This window comes from Microcebus murinus, chromosome 10 (assembly GCF_040939455.1).
Source record: "Microcebus murinus isolate Inina chromosome 10, M.murinus_Inina_mat1.0, whole genome shotgun sequence".
Classification (NCBI taxonomy): Eukaryota; Metazoa; Chordata; class Mammalia; order Primates; family Cheirogaleidae; genus Microcebus; species Microcebus murinus.
In genome coordinates this window covers 48,315,057-48,342,595 of record NC_134113.1, presented here as the reverse complement: position 1 = coordinate 48,342,595, position 27,539 = coordinate 48,315,057, and the positions used below count along the sequence as shown (strand labels likewise).

The window sequence follows — 27,539 nt, the reverse complement described above, 5'->3', positions numbered from 1 at the left end:
TTAACAGCTGTGATCATGCTACTACATTCCAGCTTGGGTGACAGAGCAGGACCCTGTCTCTAAAAAAATAAAACAAAAACAAACAAATGTAATAATTAAAAACAAAAAAAAGAAACCACTTTCTTTGCTCATTCTTAAGAGGCAGCTTGTCATCCATTCAAGTTTAATCATGAGATTGCAGCAATTCAGTCACATCTGTAGCCTCTACTTCTAATTCTAATTCTCTTGCTATTTGTACCACATCTGTAGTTACTTCTTCCACTGAAGTCTTTTGTACCCCTCAAAGTCATCCATGAGGGTTGGAATCAGTTGCTTCCAAATTCATGTTAATGTTGATATTTTGACCTTCTCCTGTAAATTATAAATGTTCTTAATGGTATCTAGAATGGTGACTCCTTTCCACAGGGTTTTCAATTGATTTTTCTCAGATTCATCAGAGGAATCACTATCTATGGCAGCTTATAGCCTTACAAAATATATTTCTTAAATAATAAAACTTAAAATTACTCCTTCATCTATGGGGCTGCAGAATGGATGGTGAGTTAGCAGGGCATGAAAACATTCATTTCCTTGTTCAACTCCATCAGAGCTCTTAGGTCACCAGGTGCACTGTCTGTGAGCTGTAATATTTTGAAAGGAATCTTTTTTCTCAGCAGTTCTCAACAGTGGTCTTTAAAATACTCCGTAAACCATGCTGTAAACAGATGTGCTGTCTTCCAGGCTCTGTTGTTCTATTTATAGAGCACAGGCAGAGTAGATTTAGCATAATTCTTAGGGGCTCTAGGATTTTCAGAATGGTAAATGAGCATTGGTTTCAACTTAAAGTTACCAGCTGTATTAGCTCCTAATAAGAGAGTCAGCCTGTCCTTTGAAGCTTTGAAACCTTGAAGCCAGGCACTGACTTCACCTCTTTATTTTTTTAATTTTTTTTCCATTTTTTATTTTTTTTTCACCTCTTTAGATATGAAAGTAGTCCTAGATGGCATCTTCTTCCAATAGAAGGCTCTTCTATCTGCATGGAAAGTCTGTCATTTAGTGTAGCCATCTTCATCAGTGATCTTAGCTAGATCTTCTGGATAACTTGCTGGAGCTTCTATATCAGCACTTAATGCTTCGCCTTTTACTTTTTTGCTATGAAGGTGGCTTCCTTCTTCAAACCTTATGAACCAACGTCTGTTAGCTTCAGACTTTTCTGTTTTTTGGTTTTTTTATTTTTAAAATAAAAAAAACACAAAGCCTACAGCACCCAGTATTCCCAGGTGGTCTCCCATCCAAGTACTAACCAGGCCCGACCCTGCTTAGCTTCCAAGATCAGATGAGATCGGGCGCATTCAGGGTGGTATGGCTATAGACCAGCTTCAGACTTCTCTTCTGCACTTTTATCAATTCTCTCAGCCTTCATAGAAATGAAGAGTTAGGGCCTTGCTCTGGATTAGACTTTGGCTTAGGGAATGTTGTGGATAGTTTGATCTTCTATCCAGACCACTAAAATTTTCTTTACATCTGCAATAAGGCTTTTTAATTTCCTTTAAGAACTTTTCCTTTGCATTCACAACTTGGCTGTTTGGCATAAGAGGTCTAGCTTTCATTCTATCTTGGCTTTAGACATGCCTTCCTCTCTAAGCTTAATTATTTCTAGCTTCTGATTTAAAGTAAGAGATGTGCAACTCTTCTTTCATTTGAACACTTAGAGGTCAGTATTGGGTTATTAATTGGCCTAACTTCAATATTATTGTTTCTCAGGGAATAAGGAGGCCCAAGGAAAGTTAGAGAAGAGGGAACAGTCAGTGGAGCATTCAGAGCATACACATTTGTTTACTGTCTTACATGGGCACAGTTTGTGGCACCCAAAAAAATTACCATAGTAACATCAAAGATCACTGATCACAGATCACAACAGAAATAATAATAATGAAAAAATTTGAAGTATTGCAAGAATTACCAAAATGTGACACAGAGACATTAAGTAAATTCATGCTTTTAGCAAAATGGTGCCAGTAGACTTGCTAGACACAGGGTTTCCACAAACCTTTAATTGATTAAAAAATATTAATAATATCTGCAAAGTATGTTAAAGTGAGGTACAATAAAACAAAGTGCATATTGCTCAGATATGCATATTGCTTGAACGAAGCTCTAGAATTTATAGAAATTATCATTTTAGATATTATCAGTATCTTGAAATGTAAATTCTTTTTCCTGCAACAGCCAGTTTATATTAAGTTGGAAAGTTCAATATATTCAGTAATATTTTCTTTCTGTCAAAGAAAACATTATTACCATTCTGACCACACTGAGTGTGGGAGGTATGTTTTTGATTGCCAGTTATATACTGAGGACTAAAGCAACAGGTAGATCAGGCAACAAGTTGCAACCTCTTCTATAACTTCCTACCTACACAAACAGTGTTCTGTCAATACTAATCTCAACCCACCTTTCCCAAATGATAGTGTAGTTTAGTTTGTGGTATAGTTTAACACTACTGGAAACAATTTTTCTGTAGCTTTTGATGTCAGTGATAAATCAAACAAAAAGTTATTGATCACTTCTTTATCAAATACATTGTCTATAATTATATGATATAATACATTGTGGTTTGTTCCAACTGTAAAACAAAAATATCTGCTAGAATGCACAAGTGATAGTATTAACGCTTCATTTTATGTTATTAAAATTATATAATGCCCAATAATAGCATATGTTAAAAGCATTATATGCCTTCTGCTTTCTTGTCAAATGTGTTGTGAACTTTATGATATTTTTTTTTTTTTTTTGAGACAGAGTCTCACTTTGTTGCCCAGGCTAGAGTGAGTGCCATGGCGTCAGCCTAGCTCACAGCAACCTCAAACTCCTGGGCTCAGGCGATCCTCCTATCTCAGCCTCCCAAGTAGCTGGAACTACAGGCATGTGCCACCATGCCCGGCTAATTTTTTGTATATATATTTTTAGTTGTCCAATTAATTTCTTTCTATTTTTAGTAGAGACGGGGTCTTGCTCAGGCTGGTTTTGAACTCCTGACCTCGAGCAATTCGCCCGCCTCGGCCTCCCAGAGTGCTAGGATTACAGACGTGAGCCACCGCGCCCGGCCTTTATGATATTTTTTAAAGCTTCACTTTATAATGTTTTTGCTGTTAATGAGTACAACTATGAAATGATGCTTTTGTAGTTTTAAACTTCTCGGTTTTTGGTGACAGGATTCTTCAATTTTACACAGATGGGCATATTTTCCCTTGTTTTGTAAAACTTTGATTTGCCAGAGAGATACTTTATTTAGAAAATTATTCAGAAACTTCGATACTTCATACCACTGTTTGAAAAAAGATTATACTAGATAATACTGGTCAGTAGAGGCAAAAGGATAGTAAAAAACATCCTTTTCACAGAAGGATGTGAAAAACATCCTTTTCTTTTCCAGGTACTTATATGTAGATATCACTGTTACAGATTGGTTTACCCCAGTTCATACTGATTGACATTCTATATTCCACTGCAGCTCTGTTCATTGTTTACTGTTAATATCCTTATTTTGAATTCTGGCATCTGTAAATTATTTTCATTCCTACTTTTATGATTTGAAATAATTTTTATGAGTTTAGATTATATATTATACAGCAATTTTGGGTTTCTGTGAAAAATCATAATTACTTTTTAAATTTATGTTTATACCAGGCTGCCTGTGGGACATTTGGTAGATTAACAGGGCCCACTAGTGGTACACAGACCATCCTGTGAGAATACTACACCAAGCTGTTCTGGGAACAGTCACTAAAAGAGCCACAGATGTGACTATTACACAAGAAGTAACAGGTCTGGCTGGTAAAAGGCAACAGAGAGGTAAAATGAAAGGAGCAATAGTGCTGCCTGGTGTTGACTCTGAAGACCAGTGTCTTTCCAGCACCAGGCCAAGAAGTAGAGGATAAGCAGTAGAGCAAGTAGTAAGGAGTAAACACAGAATAAAGATGAACATACAAAAGAGTGAAACACCAACTAGAACAGCTGTATTGGAATGTTAAGTGAAGAGCAAATGAAGCGCGATTTACTTGAGTAACCTCAAACTAAGGACAGCTTGTGCCACACTGAACATGCTATAATTTGATGGATGTTTTGTTGTCCAGTGTGATAATGTAAGTTAAGTGAGTGCCATAACTTCTGTGTAATATATATTCAGTTGGCCAAAACTAGGTGTGTTAAAGAAGTTATCCCTACTATATGGGTACCACATTTTCTCATCTCAATACTTAGAATATTATCAGTGTAAATGCATATACTAGTTATGTATTGCTGCATAACAAATTGTCCCAAAACTTAGCTACTTAAAACAACAAACATTTATTATCTCACAGTTTCTGTGGGTCAGGAATCTAGGTATCGCCTAGCTGGGTCTTCTGATTCAAGGCGTCTCACATGCTATAGTCAGTGTCGTGGCTGGGGCTCCAGCTATCTCAAGGGCCCTGGAGGAAGTATTACTTCCAGGCTTATTCAGGTTTATTGTGGCTGTTGTCATGCCTCAGTTCCTTGCTGGCAGTTGCACTGAGGACTAGAGTTCCTCACCAACCTGTTGACCAGAGGCTTCCCTCAGTTTTTTTGCTACATGGGCTACTCTGTTGGGGGAGCTCCCAACAAGGCAACAGTTGGTGAGTGACATGGAAGTTAGAATCTTTTAGTAACTTAATTTTGGAAGTGACATCCAATCAGTTTTGCTGTATTCTGTTTTATTAGAAGCACCTTACTAGGTCCAGCTCACACATAAGAAGGGGATTAGAAAAGAGCACGAATATCAGGAGGCAGGGATTATTGGGGCAATTTTAAAAGGCTGCTGCCACAGTAAACAATTTCATGTATGGTGTTGGGCATATTGGCTCCTGCCTGTAATCCCAGCACTCTGCAAGGCTGAGGGGGGAGGGGATGCTTGAGGCCAAGAGTTCAAGACCAACCTGGGCAACATAGTGAGACCCCATCACTACAAAAAATCTAAAAAATTAGCTAGGTGTTGTGATGCAAACTTGTAATCCTAGCTACTCCGGAGGCTGAGGTGGGAGGATCGCCTGAGCCCAGAAGTTTGAGGTTGCGGTCAGCTGTGATCGCATCACTGCACTCCAGTCTAGGCAACAGAACGAGACCCTGTCTCTAAAAGTATATATGTTTATGGCCAACTAATATATATATAAAATTAGCCGGGCATGGTGGCGCATGCCTGTAGTCCCAGCTACTTGGGAGGCTGAGGCAGCAGGATTGCTTGAGCCAGGAGTTTGAGGTTGCTGTGAGCTAGGCTGACGCCACGGCACCCACTCTAGCCTGGGCAACAAGCGAGACTCTGTCTCAAAAAAAATAAAAAAAAATAAAAAAATAAAAGTATATATGTTTATATTAAACTTCCAAAAAATATTTTCATGAATGAGTTAATGAAACAAAGGAGAGAAGTTTAGGAAAATTACCTTGTACTAGTTAGTCCTTCGTAAATATAGGTTACAAAAATGGAAATTGAACTGTAAAAGAGAACAATCTCTGGACAAGATTTGTTTTAGCTAAAATTAGGCATGTCTTATCAGTGAGTACATGTATCAATTCAACCACATTATAAAAGAAAGGCTTGGGAAATGAATGTTTTCTGTAGATTTAATCAAATAACATCTTTTAATACTGGCAACTCCTATATTTAGAAGTTAGACCATCCAGATTTGATGTGTTTCCGTCATTGGTTTTCAACTCTTACTGCACATTAGAGTCACCTTGGAAACTTCACAACCAAACAAACAAAAAAAGAGTACTAGGCTGTATTCTAGGTTAATAAATCAGAGTGGGTCCTGAAAGGTGGAGCCCAGACAAAAGTATTTCTTTTTAAAGCCTCTCTGATAATTATAATATGTAGCCAGGGTTAGCTTATTAATAAAAAGATTAGAACTGTGTACTTTGTATCTCATTTAGTGAAAACTGAAAAGGCAAGTAATTTTATGAACAAGCTTTCTTCATTCAGCATGTATTTTATTCAGTGTCCAGTGTGTTCATAACACTTATGGGGGATAAAATGAAATGTAAGTGGTTTAGAAATGAGAGAAAGCTATACTTCATGATATAGTTATATATGCATTTGAAGTAATTCTCAAATCCTGATATGCTGTAGGGTTTCAGAGAGGGGAGAGATGACTTATGGACTAGATAAGACTATTTGGAAAAGATGGAATCTGGGATAGATTAGGAAAGTAAAAGATGAAATGTATAATAGTAATTTGCATCACCGGATAGATCCTGATTCTGGGCTGTGATTTGGACAGATTTGAAGGTTTAGCTAGTAATTTGATTTTATTTTGTAGGCCACTGGCTGCGCATTAAGAGCAACTGAGGAGCTTTGAAAAATACCCATACCAGGCTTCACTCCTGGACAGGCGTCTTCAAACTATGGCCTGCAGGCCACATGTGGATGTTTTTGCCCGTTTGATTTTTTACTTCAAAATAAGATATGTGCAGCGTGCCTAGGAATTTGTTCATAGTTTTTTTTTAAACTATAGTCTGGCCCTCCAACGGTCTGAGGGACAGTGAACTGGCCCCCTGTTTAAAAAGTTTGAGGACCCCTGCTCCTGGAGATTGTTACTCAATTGGTCTAGATGGGGCCCAAGTGTAGTTATTTTTTAAAAAGACTCCCTATGATGCTAATGTACAGCCACAAGTACTGTAGGATCACTGGAAATTTTTGAGAAGGACAGTTTAACATTCCTCTGTTTATTAAATACACATTAAGTATTTTATTTAATTTGTTCTTTATTGACACTTGGTAGAGGTACATATTTTGGGACATGATGTATTTTTTTTATGCCACAAGCAAAGGAGAACCAGCAGTGAACAAAATAGAGCAGGAAAAAAGTCTCTGCGGGCATTAGGGAGCTTATATTCTATTCTGGTAGAGGAAAACATAATACACTAATAATATATAATATAGTAGGTAGAGCTATAAATGCTTTGAAGAAAATAAAGCATAGTGAGGAAGGAAGGCAAAGGGGGTGGGGAGTTGGAGAGGAGAGTGCTATTTTATGTCAGATTAGGAAAGACTTCTCTAACAGTTGAATAGAGACCTGGGAGGAAGTGAGGGAGTGAGTAGGCAGAGGGACAACAAGAGAAGCCCCCAGGCAGAAGTAGAATGCCAGTGACGTGGATGCTATGGACCAAGGTGTGTCTCTCCAAATCTCACATATTAAAGCCCCAACCTTCAATGTGACTGTATTTGGAGATAGGGCTTTTAACAAAATAATTTAGGTTAAATAGAGTCATTAGGGTGGGACAATAATCCAATAGGATTGATGGCCTTAGAAGAGGAATGGAGAGACGTCTCTTTGTCCCTGTGCATGCACTGAGGAAAGACCATGTGAGGACATATAAGGTGGCCATCTGCAAGCAAGGAAGAGGGCCCTCACCAGAAGCTGAACCCCGCTGGACATTGATTTTAGACTTTCCAGCCTCCAAAACTGTGAGAAAATAAATTTCTGTTGTTTAAGCCACCCAGTCTGTGGTATTTGTTATGGCAGCTGGAGCAGACTAAGGCACGGAAAAAGTGGGTTCCAGAAAGGAGACTATAGAAGAGAGTCTAAATCACAGAGGGACTTGTGGACTAGAGCAAGAATTTTGGATTTTATTCTTAATTGCTATATACTCTACTTGCCAGCATGTAACAAGGAAGAGGGTTGGTTGGGTGGAGAGGGGGAACCCACTGGATGGTTTTAAGCAAAGGTATGATATAATCTAATTTACATTTGGAAGGATAACACTTGGTTGCTTTTTGGGAGAATAGTCTGCGGGAGAACAATTGAAGGACATTAGTTATGAGTATGTTACAAGTATGGTATCAATGGAATTGGTGAGAAGTCATCTAATTCTAGATATATCTTGAAGATGGGGTGGAACAGATTTTCTGATGTATAATATGTGAGTGTGAGAGGAAGAGGAGAGTGAATACTTTCTTAAAATGTTTGGTCTGAGCATCTGGAAGAATGGAGTGCTATTTACTGAGATGGGAAGACTGTCAAAGAATGGTACAAGAGCAACATCAAGAGTATACTGTTAAACATATACTAGGCTATTTTGAGGTGCTCTTCAGTATCCAAATGGAGATGTTAAGTAGGCAGTTGTAAGTCTGGAGTTTATGGGGGAGGCATTAGGGCTGGTGATGTAAATTTTTGAGTATCAGTGTATAGATCATTGTTCTCAACTTTGGATACACCTAAGAATCAGCTTGAGAACTTTAAAAAAATTTGAGCCTAGCCCCACCCCTACAGAGTCTTATTTAAGTGGGACCCAGACATTCCTGTTTTAATTTGATTAGTGGTTGAGTTAAAAAAATTTAAGACAGCTTTTATTGAGGTATAATTGACATACAATAAACTGCACATAATTAAAGTATACAATTTGATACGTTTTGACATGAATACACCCTCAAAACCATCACCATAATCAAGACAGTGAACATATCCATCATCTCCAGCAGTTTCTTTGTGCCCCTTTTCAATTCCTTCCTAATATACCCTACACCTCTTCATCTCTGGTTGCTAGGCAACCACTGATCTGTCACTATAGATTAGTTTGCATTTTTTAGAATTTTACTTGAAAAGAATCATGTAGTATGTACTCACTCTTTATCCAGCTTCTTTCACTCAATATAGTTCTTTCTCAGCTATGTTTGAGTCTCAGTAGTTCATTTCTTTTTGTTGTTGAGTAGTATGCCATTGTATGGATGTACCACAGTTTCTTCATATGTTAACCAATTGATGGACATTTGGGTTGTTTTCAGTTTTGGGCCATTACAAATAATGCTGCTAGGAATGTTCATATACACATTTTTGTATGGACATGTATTTCCTTTTCTCTGGGTACGTATCTTGGAGTGGAATGCGTGAATCATATGAATCACATTTTTCCATGTTTCAATATGAAGGATTTTGTGTGTATATATATATCTTTGAGGAAAGCTTTTATGCACAGAAAGATTTAGAGATTACTTTCATTATTAAAATTAATATTCAATTTATTACTTTCAGTTTAAAAATCTAGTTTTCTTAAATGCTATTTTTACAAATATTACTCTATTTATAAAATTTGGCAAAATTTAGCTTTTGTATTCTAAGCATATTTTTAAAAAGCATTGCAGGTGAATTCCAGTGTGGATGTGTGATTGAGAACCATTGTATGGATGATATTTAAAACCAAGGACTGAATGAGGTCACCTAGAGTAGCACTTCTCAAGCTTTAGCATGCATAAAAATCCCCATAGTTCTGGAGCAAGACCTGAGAATTTGCATTTTTAAGCAGCTCCCAGGTGTTGATGCTCTTAGTGGCTGGACCACACTTTGAAGTAGCACTGGTCTGGAGGGTTAGTGTAGATGGAAGAGATATTTGAAGACTTAGTCCTGGGTCAGTAACTCCAATTGGGAAGAGGGCCAGGAACCAGTAAATGAGACTGAAAGAGTAGCTGGTGAGGCAGGAGAAAAATGAAAAGGGTCTTATTGGCTGAGTGAATAAAGTTCCTTCCTGAAAGGAAGGAAAGGATAAACTCAGTTAAATGCTGCTTGAAAAGGTTAAGGTGAGGACTACAGTTGACTGTTGGATATGGCAGAGTAGTTGTTGGTGACCTTGAAAGAAATAATTTTGCTAGAAAGGTAAAAGGACATGAGCCTGATTGATACAAGCTTATGAGAGAGTGGGAGAAAGAAGTGCAGAGAGTGAGTATAGACAAATCATTTGAGGCTTGTCATGGAAAAGTAAACAGAAATGAGGCAGTGGCTAGAAAGGGATGTGGACTTGTGAAAGAATTTTTTCCCTCCCTCCCTCTTTCCCTCCTTCCCTTCCTCCCTCCCTCTTTCTCTCCTTTACTCCCTCCCTCCTTCCCTCCCCTTTTCTTTCCCTCCTCCTTCCTCTGCCTTCCCTTCCTTCCTGAATTATGATAATGTGTTTGTATGCTGACAGGAATAACCTAGTAGAGCAGAAAATATTGTTGAAACAGCAAAGAAAGGAGATCAGTGACATGCATGGTATCATGGAGAAAGTATCCAGTGGGCAGAGAGAGAGAGAGAGAGAGAGAGAGAGATGACTTAAATAGGAATATGGATAGGGAAGGAAGTCAGAGTATATGGGCACAGACAGGAGGCTGTGGACATTTTAATTAAATGGCTTCTGTTTTTTCTGAGAGAGAAGAATTAAGGTCACCCCTTGATAAAACGGCACATGATAAAAGTAAATTTTTTTTTTTTTTTTTTTTGAGACAGAGTCTCGCTTGTTGCCCAGGCTAGAGTGAGTGCCGTGGCGTCAGCCTAGCTCACAGCAACCTCAAACTCCTGGGCTCAAGCGATCCTCCTGCCTCAGCCTCCCGAGTAGCTGGGACTACAGGCATGTGCCACCATGCCCGGCTTATTTTTTCTATATATTAGTTGGCCAATTAATTTCTTTCTATTTATAGTAGAGATGGGGTCTTGCTCTTGCTCAGGCTGGTTTCAAACTCCTGACCTCGAGCAATCCACCCGCCTCGGCCTCCCAGAGTGCTAGGATTACAGGCTTGAGCCACCGCGCCCGGCCTAAAAGTAAATTTTGTTCAGTGCTTTGTCCCCAGTACTTTGAACAGTGATTGGCATTTAGTTAGTACTTCATAAATATTTGTTAAATAAATGTAAGGAAGAGTAATCTTGGATTGTAGGGGAGAAGGTGAGGAATCAAGTAGATAAGGCTACTATTGGGTTAGGCTAGAGCAGTGTTAGTGAGAAAAAGAGGAACAGTTCCAATAATATGGAGGAGAAATTGAAAGGACCTGATGTCTATTTAGATAAGAGAAAGGAAAGGTTGAGGGTGACCTATTTGTAGTCCTGAAAATTGTCCTTAGTCTTTCAAATTAAGTGAAAATCTAATACCAAACTGATGTTATTTCATGACTTGAGATTTTTCAGAGAATTTTTGAATATGCTAACCTAGTTTTTATAAAACTTATGTGAGTAATCTGTTTTGTCTGTGTTTACCAAGGACTAGTAATCAAGCCTTCTCTGCTACCACCTCCCAGGAGTTTAGGGAAAATTGTGTTCTGGTCTTCTGCACAAGTATTTGATATTGAAAATTAAATAGTCCTTGGAGCTGGGCGAGGTGTCACACGCACCTGTAGTCGCAGCTACTTGGAAGGCTGAAGTGAGAGGCTCACTTAAGCCTAGGAATTGGAGGCTGTAGTGTGCGATTATCATCATCTCTGTGAATAGCCACTGCACTCCAGCCTGGGCAACACAGTGAGATCCTATCTCTAAAAAAGGGTGTTTGTGTGTGGGAGCAACATAATGAGATCCCATCTCTAAAAAGTGGCGTGTGTGTACATTTCAGCATAGGCGCGCCCAGCCGCTGGCTTGGGGAGAGTTCGGGCGAGCGGCGGCCGGGCGGCGGCTGCTCAGTGTGGCGGTATTTCTCGTGTCTCTTGGTCGGCACCCAGTGTGGCGCGGGGCCGGGCGCCTAGGCCGCCATTTTCCGCGCCTTGCTAGCGCGGCAGGATGGGGAGGAAAAAGTTTGCGGCGGGGCGGTGTCCTTTGGGACAGGGCGGGCGGAGCTTCGCGGACTAGATGGGAAAAGCTGAGAGCGCCGGAGAGTGGTGAGGCAGCCGTGACCCCGCTCGATCCCTCGCACTCACCCGGTGCACTTGCAGGGCCCTATCTGCGCGCCCCCCGCACTCACCCGGTGCACTTGCAGGGCCCTATCTGCACTTTCCACAGGCTTTCCTCGAGTTGGGAGCCCTCGGAGACTCCATCTCACGTGGGCCCCAAGGGATCATAACAACTGCTGTAGGCCTGGGAGCCGTCCAGGATTGGAGGGTTGAAGGTGAAAAGGAGTAGCCACAAGGGCTGGGAAAGGCCAGGTGGGCCACTGTGGTGCTAGAGAATGTATATCACCTGTTCTCAGGGCCACCCTGAGCTGGGGCAGTCTCTGCCTTCCACCCAGAATGCAGATTTAGTAAGCAATTTGGAATGACTGAGAGAGAACCTGCTGTGTTTAAGAGGATAACATGTGATGCAAGAGTCCTGGTAAATCAACCGCAGATTCATAGAGAAGCCCTGTTTTACTGATTAGGAACTTAAATCCCACATAGGGAAATGCTCTGGGCTTACCTCTCGCACTGTGTGTCCTGAAAGCCTTCTGTGGAAACCAGAAACTTCAAGGACCCAGACCCTGTAGTCATGGCCTGGCGACTCTGACCCCTTCAAAGGGAAGCAGCTATTAAGGGGTCTGTCCAGGAGAAGTAGAGTGCTCCAAGATGAAGGGCATGGTGGCCTGACTTGCTTTGGTTCAGGAAGGACTTCCCTGAGAAAACAATATAAGCCCAGACTTTAAGGATACGCAGAAACCAGCTAAGTGAACTGGAGGAGGAACAGCTTGTGCAAAGGCCCTGGGTGGGAAAGAGCACAAATACTTCAAAGAATTGAAAGGCTATATTTACATATCAGATTTAACTGGTATTTATGATGATCAGCTATATCAAGAAATATTTGTTGAGCATCTGATACTTGTAAGATCTGTTGTACTGGGTGCTAGGAATACAAAATTTAGGTGAAGTATAATCTTTTACCTTGTAGGGATTAGAGCCCAGTTGGTGGGCTCTAATCAGCCTACCAATTGTATTCATGACAATACAGCCATGAAAGGATTTGTGGTATTGCAGAAGACCAAGATGCTGCAGGGGTTCTGGGAATATTTGACACATACTTCTTTTCTAAATATTCTAACCATTAAAAAAAACCCCAAATAACAACGTTATATAAATGTGTTTTGTGCACCAAATTGCAACATGCACAGAGGGAAGACCACTAATACTAATTATTTTGCAGATTAGCATACTCTTTTAAAAACATTTTTCAAAGTAAAGTAGCAAATCTTTTATTTGTGTTTCTCAAACATGGTGAAAAAAGACACATAGCCCTGACAAAATTTTTTGATCACCATTTTTCCTCTTCCACTTCTTCCTTCACACAATAGCTTTGCTCACAAGCTACATTCCTCAAGCCCTCTCCAACCCACACAGCAAAACAAAACTACTTTTAGCAGTTTCTCTCTAACTTGCCTTCCTTCTGATTTTTCATCACAAAAATCTTAGAATCTAATCTGTCAAATAAGAGCCACCCTGGAAAGCCCAGGAGGGGAAAAAATTGGGTAGGCCAGGTTAGCACGGTCCTAGGGAGAATGGGGAGGAGGAATCTAGGGTATTTTACTGAGTAACTTACATCCCTTCATGTTTGTTAACCCTTTGTAGGCTTTGTGGGTGCCAAAGCTCTCTGTATCTTTAGTTTGAGGGCTCCAAATGTAAAAGCTTATTGTTCATATACTGTAGGATTTCCCATTTAAAGTGTACAATTCTTTGATTCTGTCTGTTCACAGAGTTGTACAACCATCCCACAATCTAATTTTAGAATATTTTCATTAGGCCAAAAAGAAACCTCATATCCATTAGCAGCTACTTCCCATTCCATTCCATTCCATTGCCCTGGGCAACCATAAATCTACTTCTTGTCTTTATGGATTTGCCTATTTTGGACATTTCATATTGATGGAATCATACAATAAGATGTGGTATTTTGCGACTGGTGTCTTTCACTTTGCATAATACTGTATTTCCAGAAGGTTCATCCATGTTGTAGCATCTGTCAGTACTTTTGTTCCTTTTTATGGTTAAATAATATTCCACTGTATGGGTATATACCACATTTGACTTATCCATTCATCAGTTGATGGATATTTGGGTTGCTTCAACTTTTTGGCTATTAGGGATAATGCTACTATGAACATTGACCTACAGGTTTTTGTGTGAATGCATGTTGTCATTTCTCTTGGGTGTAGTCTTGATTAATTCATTCCTGTGCTGATCTCAGAATAACACTTAAGCTATCTTTGGACTTTTGTGTTTTTCAGCCTCTTTTAAATATGTCCTCAATTAGGAATATTGTAGCTTTGTGGTAGTCTTTTAAAAAAATTCAGATCTCATGTTGGCATACATAAAATTGTGTGGCATCTAAATTAATTCACCACTGTAGCACACATTTGCCTCAATTGAAGCACATTTGAGAAGGCTCTAGCCCATTTGCTGATGGTACATGCTATTATCATGGTTTAGTAGACAATAGACTATAATGAATGGATGTCAAAGATTTCAAATTTTGATACTTTTGTATGCCTTCTGTCTCTTGTAATAAAAGAATTTGAATGGTTATTAACTACTGCTAATGGTTCAACTTTAACCCAAAATTCCCCTAATTTTTCTTTCAAGCTTCTAAATTACTTTAATTGAGGACCATTCCAAGATTAATGGAGCCTCACTGTGTTGCCAGACTGGAGTTCAGTGGCTATTCACAGGTGTGATCACAGCCCACTGCAGCCTCAAACTCCTGGCTCATGCGATCCTCCTGCCTCAGCCTCTCTGGTAGCTAGGCCAGACATAACACCATGCCCAGTTATGGCATTACCTGTTTTAAAATACTAGAATATTATAGATAAAACTAAACAACTCCTAACTACTTTTGTTGCCCCTATGTACTCTCTGACTTCCCCACCATTTAGAGTTGATATTGGGGAAAAGACAAGGAATATGTTTTTATTCTTGTTGAATATGGATAATAGTGATACTATTAGAGTGGTAGAGCTATAGGACTAAATTTAGGAAGAGGCAGGGTTAGAGATATATCGTAGAAATATTCTGTGTAGGGAAAACATGTAACTCTTAGAGTGGATAAATGCTCTGAACAGAATATAAACCAGAAACCAACACAAATACCAAGTACTCTTCGCTGTCATTATGATAACGAGATAAATTAGCATGTTTTGAGGGAGAGTAAAGTATTATTTTATAAAGGGAAAGATTGAAGATTCAGAAAGAAAAAGGAGCTATTTCATTCATTCAGCAAACATCATGCTCTGAGCTTGATGTACCAGTGTTTCAAACATGAAAAGACAACAGGCCCAGGATGGTGGCTTATGCCTGTAATCCCAGAACTTTTAGAGGGCCAGGTGCAAGGATCACTTGAGGCCAGAGTTTGAGACCATCCTAGGCAACGTTACGAGACAATGTCTCTACCAAAAGAAAAAAAAAAAATTAGCCTGGTGTGGTGGTGTGCCTATAGTCCTAGCTACTCGGGAGGCTGAGGCAGGAAGATTGCTTGAGCCCAGGATTTCAATGCTGTAGTGAGCTGTGATCGCACCACTGCACTCACAGCCTAGGGGACAGAGAAAGAGACCCTATCTCTTAAAAAAAAGAAAGACAGTTGTCCAGGAGCTTGGAGATATGCATACAGTTAGAGCGTTATGTGACTGACTTATTTATCAAAAAGACATAACATATATTTAGTATCTTAATCATTTTTAAGTGTGTGAAATTTTATAACAGAAAGAACAGCACTGATAAAGGCAGGAGGCTGGGAAAGAGCATTTTACATTTGAGGAATGACTAGTAGTTCAATATGGCAATATTGTAAGGTTCATAGGAGAAGAATTACAAAAGAGAAATCTATAAAATAGTGTATATCATACCAAGTAGTTTAGCAGATAGTTTTTGGAAGTACTGAAGAATGTTGAGAAAGAGAATGGCATGATCAGACTTTGTTTTAAAGAATGATAATCCTGCTTAGTGATGTGGAGGTAATTTGGGTAAACAGTAGGTTTTAGTTACCTTTTACTGCAATTGGTGACAGAGTACTTGGGCATTAGTATAAAATGCCCAGGTTTTCCTCTTGGATGTGAGTTTGGGAAATGATCCTTGGAGGATAGCGAGTTGTGAGGGCAAAATGTGAATTCAGGTTATAAACAAGTAGAATTTGAGATGCTTATGCTTTATCCAAGCAGATACATCTAGTAGTCAGGTATATATACTGATTAGAGTTTAAGTAAGACTTGCGATATAGTAACATTAGGAGATACTCACTTGTGGTTGGTTTTTGAAACCTTAAACTTAGATGAAATTGCCCTGTGAACTTGTGTGCATGAGAAGAATAGAGGTTAGGAACAGAACAGTGAAATAACTGCAGTAGTGAAGTCATAACTCACTGTTACCTCCAACTTCTGGAACTTAGATGAAATTGTCCTGTGAACTTGTGTGTATGAGAAGAATAGAGGTTAGGAACAGAACAGTGAAATAACTGCAGTAGTGCAGACATAACTCACTGTTACCTCCAACTCCTGGGCTCAAGTGATCCTCCTGCCTCAGCCTCCTGAGCAGCTGAGACTATAAGCATAGGCTGCCACACCTGACTAATTTTTAAATTTTTTGTAAAGATGAGGTCTTGCCATATTGTCCAGGCTGGTCTTCAACTCCTGGCCTCAGATGATCCTCCGACCTTAGCCTCCTAAAGTTCTAAGATTACAGGCATGAGCCACTCTCCCCAGCTAAGTATGTTTTTTAATACTTATGCAAGTCATTTCAACCAAATAACAGGTCATTGTACAAGCGTGCCCTTAGGTCCACAGTTTGTATAGTAGATTTCTGCTTACTGTACCTCCTGTGGGAACAGTAGTTTGTTTCTGTGAATGGAATATTTGTTCTCTTTTTCTCTCTGTCTCTCTTTCTCTTTCTCTCTCTTGGCAAAATTGTGTTTAGAGGGATTTTGATAGTTTGAGGGAAGATAGCTAAGCACCAGGTTAGATTCTGTATTTTCTGCATTGTAAGATAATCATCTTTTGAAAAGGATATAAGGAGGAAGCCAGACCTTTTCAAACTGAATCACCCTCCTTAAATTATATCACATAAAATTTGTCTTTTTTTCCCTGAGGTATAAATCATGGGAAAGTTTGACAGGAAAGTTGTGGAATTTATGTGAGACAAAACTGTAACAATCTGAGATTTTAAAATATTATGCCATCAATATAGACTTGTGTATTATTTATAAATATTCTTTAATTAAAGTATTTTATAGCTTACAGTATTTTTTAAATATTCATTATTTTACTTGATTGACCCAATAATCTTGGGAGGCAGTCAGAGCTGGAGATCTGGAAATAAAGCCAGAAGGTAGTCTTGACCAGTGCCTCCCATCTCATGGAAATTCACAATAGGAGGGAAATGCAAGAGCCAAAATACGTTTAATTAAAAAAAGGAAAAGGAAGCAAAAAAGACATTAAAAATTAAAATTGAAAGTTAAATAAGAGGGAGACTGCTTTATAGCTACAGAAATGTTAAAATATATTGTGGTAGGTTGACAAAAAGGGGAAGACTCCTTATTATCCAAGATATTTATTCTTGGTAGTCCTAGAAACCTTTCTTCTTACCTGCTGAGCAATTTTCTGGTATTGGCGGAGAATTAAAGTTACCAGATAATAAAGTAAGGAAGGGAAATTAGGAATTTTTAACAAGTATTCGCTGAAATTGTGTTTTATGCTATTATAAATAGTTAAGAACCAAAAATGGTTATTATAATATGGTGGCACTTAAGGAATTAGTTACAGAATATGTATATTGTCCTAGTATATATTAATAGATACACAGAGGGTTTTTTGTTCTTAAATTGCACCCACTTTTAGTTTTTGAGTTCTTTTTTGAACAATTCTATTTGTAAGAATTGGTATTTTTTTATTCTTTCCTTAAAATTGTCAAAGAAGGAGAAAATTCCTTTTGTTTTCACAGCTGCCATAGGTATCTTTGGGACCCTTTTCTATATCAAGCATGTACAATGGAATCTTAATGGTTTGATTTTTCCTATATCTTGAGATAATTTGTTTTATCATCCTAGGAATTATTTTATTTTTACTGATCACTTATTCCCAACTGTATTTAAAAAAAGACCAAAATAATAAGAAAACAGAAAAATGATGGAATCATGTAGGATGATGCAGTTGTGAAACAAATCATTGCTATTGTATCATCTTTCAAGAAGGTATAAAAGAAGTCTAGAGACAGCATTTTTGTAGTTTTCACCTCCCCTTCCCCCCACCCTAGTTTTTTTGGCTTTCATTGAACACATTTGAGAATTCAGAAAATTTCCTTATTTATTCATAATGACAAAAAGAGAAGAAAATTGACAAAGGAACATGTTTCACAGTTATTAGATGAATCAGGAGATGAATGCAAAGAGATTGATAGCAGCACCCAAGATTGTAGTGATGTTGAATTCGACTATATGAGGGAAGTCTCAGACTGTGAGTCTTCAAATGACAATATCCTAGATCAGTTTTTCTCAAACTCCAGAATCAATATGGGAACAAATATTAATATTTCTGAGGATAAAAAGGAAATATGGTTTCTCGTATAAGTAGTCATTCAACAAAAAGGATTTAATTATACAATATTTTGCAACAAGAACTTGGACCATCTTGTTTGCTTCAAGGATCTGTGACAGTATTCTTTCATCCTCTATATTTGGCACAAAAATTTACTTGATATAGGTCATAAATGGACAGATATTGAAGATAGGTTACATACTTCATCTAAAAATGAAATTGTTGGTTAATTTGGGAGCAAAGAGAATGGCTGTCCTCTCTTTAAAAATTATGAGCTGTCATGGTTTTCAAAATGTGTTCTATGATACAAGTGCAAGAAGAAGTGACAGTAAAGATAAGCTAAAATCTATTAGATGTATATTTGAAATTAGGAATCAGCATTTACAAGATGAATATGTCCCTAGAATTAGGACTAACTTAGGTTGATGAGGAGTTAGTTAACATTAAAAAGAAAAAATTGGCCATTTCAAGTCTATATACCTTCAAAATCAAGTTATTATGGAAATATTGAATTTACTATATTTTAAAAGTCTTCATAACATTTTTAATGCAGTTTCACTGTTCCCTTATTCTGTAAATTATTCATAAAATGACTTAATATGCATATAAAAAAACAAAAGGGTTCACTATTTTTCCTGATGTATTGACAATTTAAACATGAACAAAAGTTATTTCCAAATCTGTAATAAGTCATCCTCCTCTTTTCTGTGTCATAGCACATAGTTTTTTCTAATTCCTAATGATTTTCATAAATTTTATTTTTATTTAGTAAGTTTACTTACCCATCCGCTAAGTAAACTTGAGGGCAGGGACTATGTTTGTCTTGTTCATGGCTGGTCTCCATCATTTGACCTAGTGTCTGATATATGTAAGTGTGTGCAATAAAATTTGTCAAATACGTGCTGCCTTATAAAATCTGCACTTGGTTAGATTTTTGGGCTTTTGTTAGCCAGGGTATCAACAGATTCACAATAGGTTTGGATTTAGTTCAGCCTTTTTTCACACGTTTACATTTATGCAAGTTCAATTTACCATGTGTTTTCGTGTAATCAAACAGATTATTTCATTCCAGACTTTGATGAATGCTCTTTTTAGAAAAGAATCAGTTTTTAATTTTCTTTCTTTCTTTTTTTTTTTTTTGAGACAGAGTCTCGCTTTGTTGCCCAGGCTAGAGTGAGTGTGGTGGCGTCAGCCTAGCTCACAGCAACCTCAAACTCCTCGGATCAAGCAGTCCTGCTGCCTCAGCCTCCCAAGTAGCTGGGACTACAGGCATGTGCCATCATGCCTGGCTAATTTTTTCTATATATATTAGTTGGCCAATTAATTTCTTTCTATTTATGGTAGAGACGGGGTCTTGCTCTTGCTCAGGCTGGTTTTGAACTCCTGACCTCGAGCAGTCTGCCCACCTTGGCCTCCCAGAGTGCTAGGATTACAGGCGTGATTAATTTTCTTTCTGTTATCTCTCTATCTACCTGTCTGACCTGGCAAAGCTAAATTATGATGAGGTTGATCAAGCTTAAAGCATTATTCTTATAATATTTAGCACATAGTTAGAAACTGCATATATCAAGTCAACATGTATTGGCCTCCTACCCACATGGAATATCAGACAGCTCTAAATATAGTTTGTCTTTATGAATAGTAGATATCCATTGATTGGTTGTTGAAATGGTTGCCTTTTTCTTGCATTGCAGTAATTCAATAGACCTGCCAAACTTTATACAGTCTATTTGGACTATATAGGAAAGATACATGGAAATCACCAAATTTATGGATACCATATCTCACAAGTTACAGCCTAATTATGACATGTGAATAAGTAGATGACAATGGAGTGCAATTGGGCAGTGACTGAACAGCACTTATTAATAGATGACCTTTTTGTGCACATCAACTCCATATCACAGAATCTTTGTTATTACTAAAAGTGTACTATCAAAACCATGAATAGGGCCGGGTGCAGTGGCTCACGCCTGTAATCCTAGCACTCTGGGAGGCCAAGGCGGGAGGATTGCTCCAGATCAGGAGTTCGAAACCAGCCTGAGCAAGAACAAGACCCCGGCTCTACTATAAATAGAAAGAAATTAATTGGCCAACTAATATATATAGAAAAATTGGCCGGGCATGGTGGTGCATGCCTGTAGTCCCAGCTACTCGGGAGGCTGAGGCAGAAGGATTGCCTGAGCCCAGGAGTTGGAGGTTGCTGTGAGCTAGGCTGACCCCATGGCACTCACTCTAGCCTGGGCAACAAAGCGAGACTCTGTCTCAAAAAACAAAACAAAACAAAAAACCATGAATAATGAAATCTCTGAACATAAAAAGGCATACTTAATGATAGTCTGCCCTTTATTTTTTTGAGTTAACTATTTCTCATCTCTAAAATTACCTACTATCCTTCAGATTTTTCTCATTAAGTAGAAAAGGGATCACAAGTCTCAAGACCTCTGGAGATAGGAGGGCTTTCTTTTTAAATAGAGTATGGTAGAGTTGAGTTACTTTATGACATTGTAAGATGATCATCATAAGCTGGTCAGGCACAGTGGCTCATGCCTGTAGTCACAGCACTTTGGGGGAAGCCAAGGTGGGAGGATTGCTTGAGCCCAGGAGTTCAAAACCAGCCTAGGCAATACAGTGAGACCCCATTTCTACAAAAAAATTCTTAAAATTAGCTGGGCTTTGTGATACGCACCGGCAATCAAGAGGTACATGCCTACTTGGGAGGCTGAGGCAAGAAGATTGCTTGAGCCCAGGAGTTGGAGGTCACAGTGAGGTATGATCGCGCCACTGCACTCCAGCCTAGGCAACCAAGTGATAACCTGTCTCTCTAAAAAAAAAAAATCATAAATTATGTTCCTCCTACCTTTAATGAAGTCTCTTTAATGGTCATTCACCCCCTAAAGAGCATCAGAGAACTTTATTTCAATAATTAAGCTACACATACACACATACTCTCATGTTTTGTGCTGCTTTTCTCCCCAAATTGAACCCGATTAAATAATCCTATTATTGAGGAGCAAAGTCATAATCTTTAAGTGAAAATCATCCTCACTAAAATAAGAATAAAATAATGGAATAGTTGTGTAGTACACATTTAAGAAAGCCTAGAATAAAAAGAGAAAGAGATATAACCACTCAGGAACAGAAAGATAACATTTTTCTTATGTTGAAAATTAACAAATTAACAACAAACACTAGGTACAGAGATTACATGATTGTTTATCAGACCACTAGTCTCATATTTCTACTTCCACTATAGTACCATCCCATCTTTTTAAAAGTCAAGTCTGAATTTCTTCAGTGACCTCTCATCATTTAAGGGTGAATCAGACTCTTTAGCTTTTCATTATTGGATTGCTTCCTATCTGTTCAGCTTGGTTTTTTCCATGTCTCTTCTCCCTGCTCTCTATCTCAAACTTTATGCTATAATAGTACCAATATTCACCAAATACATTGTACTTGTTCATGCTTCTTTTCAAAGTGTGGCCCCCAGAAACATCAGCATAACTTGAAAACTAGTTATTATAAAAATGCAAATTCTTGGCTCTACCCTAAGATCTGCTGAATCAGAAATTCCAGGAGTAGGGCTAAGCAAGCTCAGCAAGCCTTCCAGGTGATTCTGATGTACCTGAAATTTGAGAGCCACTATCTTAATCCTTTTTTCTTTTTTAAGGTTAGACATTAATTACCATACTTTCAATATCACTTTTCATTTATGTGACTCTTAATCTACATCGCCAACCCAGTGTCAGTCCTATTTTTTAAATTGTGTATTGGACATCATCCTGGATATCCTTCTAGTACTTGAGACTATGTAGGTTCTCAGTAAAATTCATTATTTGTCTTGCATACTGTTTCTTCTTTTCTCCCAGCCTTGCAGCTTTGAATCTTTGTGCAATATTTTCTTAATTATTTTCTATTTTGTCTTACTGTAAAGGAACAACAACAAAAAGATTTTAAAAAAATTTAAAAGTCTGACTCTGTTGCCCAGGCTAGAGAGTATAGTGGCACAATCATAGCTCACTGCAGCCTAGAACTCCTAGGATCAAGCAATCTTTCTGCCTCAGCCTCTTTGGGGTAGCTGAGGTTATAGGTGTGAGCCACCACACCTGGCTAAAAAAATGTTTTTTAACTCTACCAACCAAAATAGGGTCAGGATTTTTCAGGCAATAAAGTTACCATTGTTTGTCGACCATCTGTAAAAATGTATATTTATCTTTGTCTCCCTTACTTCTTCCCTCTCTCCCCTCCCCTTTCCTTTTCCTTTTTTCTCTCTCTCTTTTTTTTTTTTTTTGAGACAGAGTCTCGCTTTGTTGCCCAGGCTAGAGTGAGTGCCATGGGGTCAGCCTAGCTCACAGCAACCTCCAACTCCTGGGCTCAGGCAATCCTTCTGCCTCAGCCTCTCAAGTAGCTGGGACTACAGGCGTGCGCCACCATGCCCGGCTAATTTTTCTATATATATTAGTTGGCCAATTAATTTCTTTCTACTTATAGTAGAGCCGGGATCTTGTTCTTGCTCAGGCTGGTTTCGAACTCCTGACCTGAAGCAATCCTCCTGCCTTGGCCTCCCAGAGTGCTAGGATTACAGGCGTGAGCCACCGCACCCCGCCTCTTCTTTCTCTCTTAAGAACTTAGAGACCATTTACTTTGAATCTTGACTTCAGTTGTCCAAGTTCTATCATAAAGCTGGAGGAGTCCTTGACCCTGGGCCAGTAGGGTGAAATCTTACACTAGCATCAAAAGTTAAAACCAGGCAACATTTCAGATATTCCTGTACAGATCCTGCAGTGGGTTCTCAAGAAATATTTTTTAAATTAATAAGTTAGTAGGCAGATAAGTCTCCAAGGACTGGGCAGATCTCCAGGGTCAAAAGAGAATGAGATTGTGGCTAGAGACGTAAGACACTTGATTTAAGCAATGAGTGAGAAATTTTGACTCTCAATAAATATTTGTTAAGCGGATAAAGGAAAGAATAAATAGCTATTGTCACAAATGGTCAGATACTTCCTCCTCTGAAGGAGAAAGGATAATCTGACTATTTCAGTATAAACTTTCAAGTTTAATTTTTTAAATTTATGTTTATTTATATGTGTGCCTCTCATTTAGTTTGTTATACATTTTTAATTTCTTATGTTGATTTATGTAACAGTTATGTTCTAATGATTTGATAGTATATCTAAGGCTGTGAATTTTAACTATTCCATTTTTGTTGAACAGGAAAGACAATAACATATCTTTTAAATTGTATATTTGAATTACCTTACATATGAAGAATTTTTATACTTGAAAATTATTGTTATATATCTATTCTCATAACACGATATTATTTCGTAAAGAACATATATCATGTTTTAATTTAAAAACGTTTTCTTTTTAACGTACACACAGGAAGCCTCGACCAGTCTCCCAGTTGGTTGCTCAGCAGGTTACTCAGCAGTTTGTGCCCCCTACACAGTCAAAGAAAGAGAAAAAAGATAAAGTAGAAAAAGAAAAAAGTGAAAAGGAAACAACTAGCAAAAAGAACAGTCATAAGAAAACCAGGTAAATTTGAAGAGTTTTATGACATATTTGAAATAATAAAATTAGCCATTTAATATTCTTTTTTAACATTGATATACAGAAAGTGAAAGATTTGATGTCCTTTATTATGAAGTATTATGAAAAGTTTTTTTCTGAGTTTGATAGATACATTGAAAATGAAACACAGATGCCACAAATACAAGCTTAAATATGATGATGCTTTTTTCTTTTTACTAGATTAAAAGATATTTATGTCCTTTTTTATTCATAAAAAGCTGTTTGAAAGCCAGGAATGGTATTCAGCATACTGAATAGATATTTGCATGGGCTTGAACCAATCAAGAATGGTCATGGGTTCAGTCATAACAGTCATGATACCCTTATCAGTGAAGTAACAGACCTGCATATAGCTCAACATCAGCTTTTATCAGCTTTCTCTGTGGTGTAAATATTACATTGTTGTCTAGAACATTTTTATAAAATCAATAAGCCATCTACAAAATTATGTGTAACTATAAATGCACAGTTAAAATATGACTGTCAGACTGTCACAGTTTTGTTTTTGTCTCTTTGAAGAAGGTTCATGAATGATTGATTTGATTCATGTTAATGATTTGAAACATTTGTTAATGTTTTTATGGCTGGTTACATATGAATCACTTTAAACATAGATATATTCATTTTGCTACTTTTACCTACTTTTGTTATTTATTGTGTGCTCAGAAATTTGGTAGAGTGAAAAGCTAATTTAAGATTTTATCATTTTTTGTGTTTAGGCCAAGATTGAAAAACGTGGATCGGAGTAGTGCTCAGCATTTGGAAGTTACCGTTGGAGATCTGACAGTCATTATTACAGACTTTAAGGAGAAAACAAAGTCACCGCCTGCATCTAGTGCTGCTTCTGCAGATCAGCACAGTCAGAGTGGCTCTAGCTCTGATAACACAGAAAGGGGAATGTCCAGGTCATCTTCACCCAGAGGAGAAGCCTCATCATTGAATGGAGAATCTCATTAAAGTTTATTTTCTCCAATTTCTTAGTCACTTCTGTCCTACCATGCAAATACACAGATTATGCCAAGAAGTACCACATTTTCATGACTAACACATTCATGCACAATCCATAATTTGAGTTTTACATAAAATAGAAATTTGTTAGAATCTGTTAGATTTTATTGCAATCTATGCCTACAAAACATTTCCAGACTTAACATTTTGGTCTCTGCAGTTAAGTGCCATGAAAATGTGGTTGAATTATTCATTATGCAGTGTTATTGGTAAGTCTATTTTCACTTTTAGTTTAGTGAATTCTAACACATAAATCTTGAATTCTCTACTATTGGCATGTAATGAATTTAAATTTTTTATAACATAGTGCAAGCTGCCTAAATATGTATTTGAGAATTGTGAAACAAATAGTTATATGTATACAAGTCAAAGATCAACTTAATCAACTATTGCTGCAACAGGATTTTCTTAATGGTTATCCTCTTAAATACACCTGCTGGTACTTGGTGTGGTTAAATAGGAAAATTGTTATTAAATAAAGAATTTGTATGAAACTTTGCCAATGTTTTTGACACATTTTACTAAATTATTGTTCCTGAATATTGTTCCTGAATTATGTTTCTGGTATTATCCATATTTTGGATTTGTTTGTTTGTTTGCTTATTTTTCAAAACATTCATTTATTGTAATGTTTACTAGCAGATTAGTAAACAATAAAACATTGATTATTTAGCTTTGTATAATTCAGGTTTAGTGCTATTGTCATTGAACACTGGTTTTTTCTGTATTATATAAAACATTAAAATTCAAATAATTATAAGCATTTGGCAAAAACAGAATAGAAAAGAAACTTGCCATATTTTAAAAGCTGCAATTTTAGAAAAGCTTTAACTTAATGATAGTTTTATCACTGTTTCCTTGTCCCAGACTTATCCAGGGTCATAGAAGTATGAATCTAATTAATACAGAAACGGTAACTGTTGCACAGAAATGGGAAATAACTAATCTTAAATCAGTTTAATTGGCCTCTTATTAAATATAACAGTTCTTATGAAAGTCATAGTACCCTATTTTCAGACACAACTGCCAGCTTATGCATTTATCAATACCCTCAAAGAAAAAGTATCTACAGCCCCACTCAATATTATGTACAATTACCAATAAAATATTTTTATGACTACAGATTTTGCATTTTTGTTTACAACTAATAAAGTGTTTTATGTTGTACTTAAAAATTCAACCTAGAAACCACACAGTACTTCTGAAATTCTCCTAGGGTCTCCTGCTTTTTCTTAACCATTTGCTTATTATATATCCACCTTTAGGAGACTTCTGAAATGTAAATGAGCTTATTATAAAAACATAAATGGATATGAAATATCACATAAAAGACATCATGATAACATTTGAAGAAGAAAATAAAACTGTAGACCCTGACAGTTGTGATATTTGGTGGTTTCACATGGTAATGTAATTTTCTGTTTAATTCAAGTACTTTTTACAGGCACAGTGGTACTGTCTTTTTTGTAAGATGCTAGTTGTGAAATACAGTTAATTGCATACAGTAAAAGTCTGTGATTAAAACATTTATATACCTCATTCTTTAGTGTTATTAAATGAAAAATTAAAATTTGTGTTTATTATGACATTTTCAGTGGAATACTAACTGGTTATGTTCTTTTAAAACGACATTTTTTTTGTCTTCTTTTTTTTACATTTCATATGTTTTATATATTCATTTTTAGAGATAGTAAAAATTGAAAATAATTGTAATAGGGAAAATATTCTAAGTTTTTAAGTCAAAACTCTGCCTTAAAGGCATTGCATCATGTGATGATCAAATACTTTCAGGTTGTATTTTAAATAAGCTGCCAGAAAGAAAAATCTGACAGAGGTGGGATTTTACCTGAATGGACATACTCATCTACATAGGTAGGAAGACAATGTATTATGGATAGTAAGAGTGATAACTGGCCTCTGGTGTTTGAATCCCTGTTGTAGAATGGAAGTGAGTTGGAGTAAATCACTCATCTATAAAACAGATAGTGATAATCATATCTAACTTACAAGGTTGTTGAGAAGATTATATGTCAATCCATATAAAATCATTATTTTATTTTTTGAGATGGAGTCTCTGTCTGTTGCCTAGGGTAGAGTGCAATGGTGTCATCATAGTTCACTGCAACTTTGAATTCCTGGGCTGAAGCGATCCTCCTGCCTACCGCTCCGTCTCCGTTCCCTCACCCTCCTGTAGCTGAGACTACAGGCTCAAGGTACCATGCCCAACTAATTTTTCCTATTTTTTGGTAGAGATAGGGTCTCACTCTTGCTCAGCCTGGTCTCAAGCTCCTAACCTGAAGGGATCCTCCCACCTGGACCTCCCAGAGTGCTATGATTACAGGTGTGAGCCACCACCACACCTGGCCAAAAATTGAATTTTGAAGTATAGTAGGACCTTCTAACTTACATACGTTTGTATTGTTGGAAATTTTTTATAACAAGCTTATATTATTTTCACAATTAAAAAGGAAGATATAAGTGAAAATATAATCAAAGTTGCTTCTCAAATTATAAAATATTATATTAATTCCTATGAATTTTAACAAAAGCCAGTTAGTGTGAACAGATTCTAGCCTCACTGAAGTTGAAGTCCATATAAAATTCTTAACAATTACCTGACGTATACTGGTTTTTCAGTAAATGTAAGCCTTTACTATCATAGGTAAGATCTCATTACAAAAATGCAAAAATATTTTTGTAACAAAAATTATTTTCATGCCCTCTTGGATTACCCAAAGGAATAGTGTTTTACAGTTTTC

The 27,539-nt window shown here is 37.3% G+C and overlaps 1 protein-coding gene and 1 non-coding gene across 4 annotated transcripts in view; one reads left to right on the top strand and one right to left on the bottom strand.

Moving 5' to 3' along the window:
* YAF2 (YY1 associated factor 2) overlaps positions 1-25,902 on the top strand; it is an 82,930-nt gene extending 57,028 nt beyond the window's left edge. For all 3 annotated transcript variants that reach the window (XM_012745594.2, XM_076007191.1, XM_012745728.2), the window contains 2 exons: positions 23,584-23,736; positions 24,492-25,902. In XM_012745594.2, the coding sequence (XP_012601048.1) occupies positions 23,584-23,736; positions 24,492-24,729 (391 nt within the window). In that variant the 3' untranslated portion in view covers positions 24,730-25,902. The remainder of the gene's footprint in view (positions 1-23,583; positions 23,737-24,491) is intronic.
* LOC142873457 (5S ribosomal RNA) lies at positions 1,235-1,353 on the bottom strand. Its single transcript, XR_012921502.1, has one exon. It is a non-coding gene; the product is annotated as a 5S ribosomal RNA (ribosomal RNA).
* Positions 25,903-27,539: the final 1,637 nt, after the last annotated feature.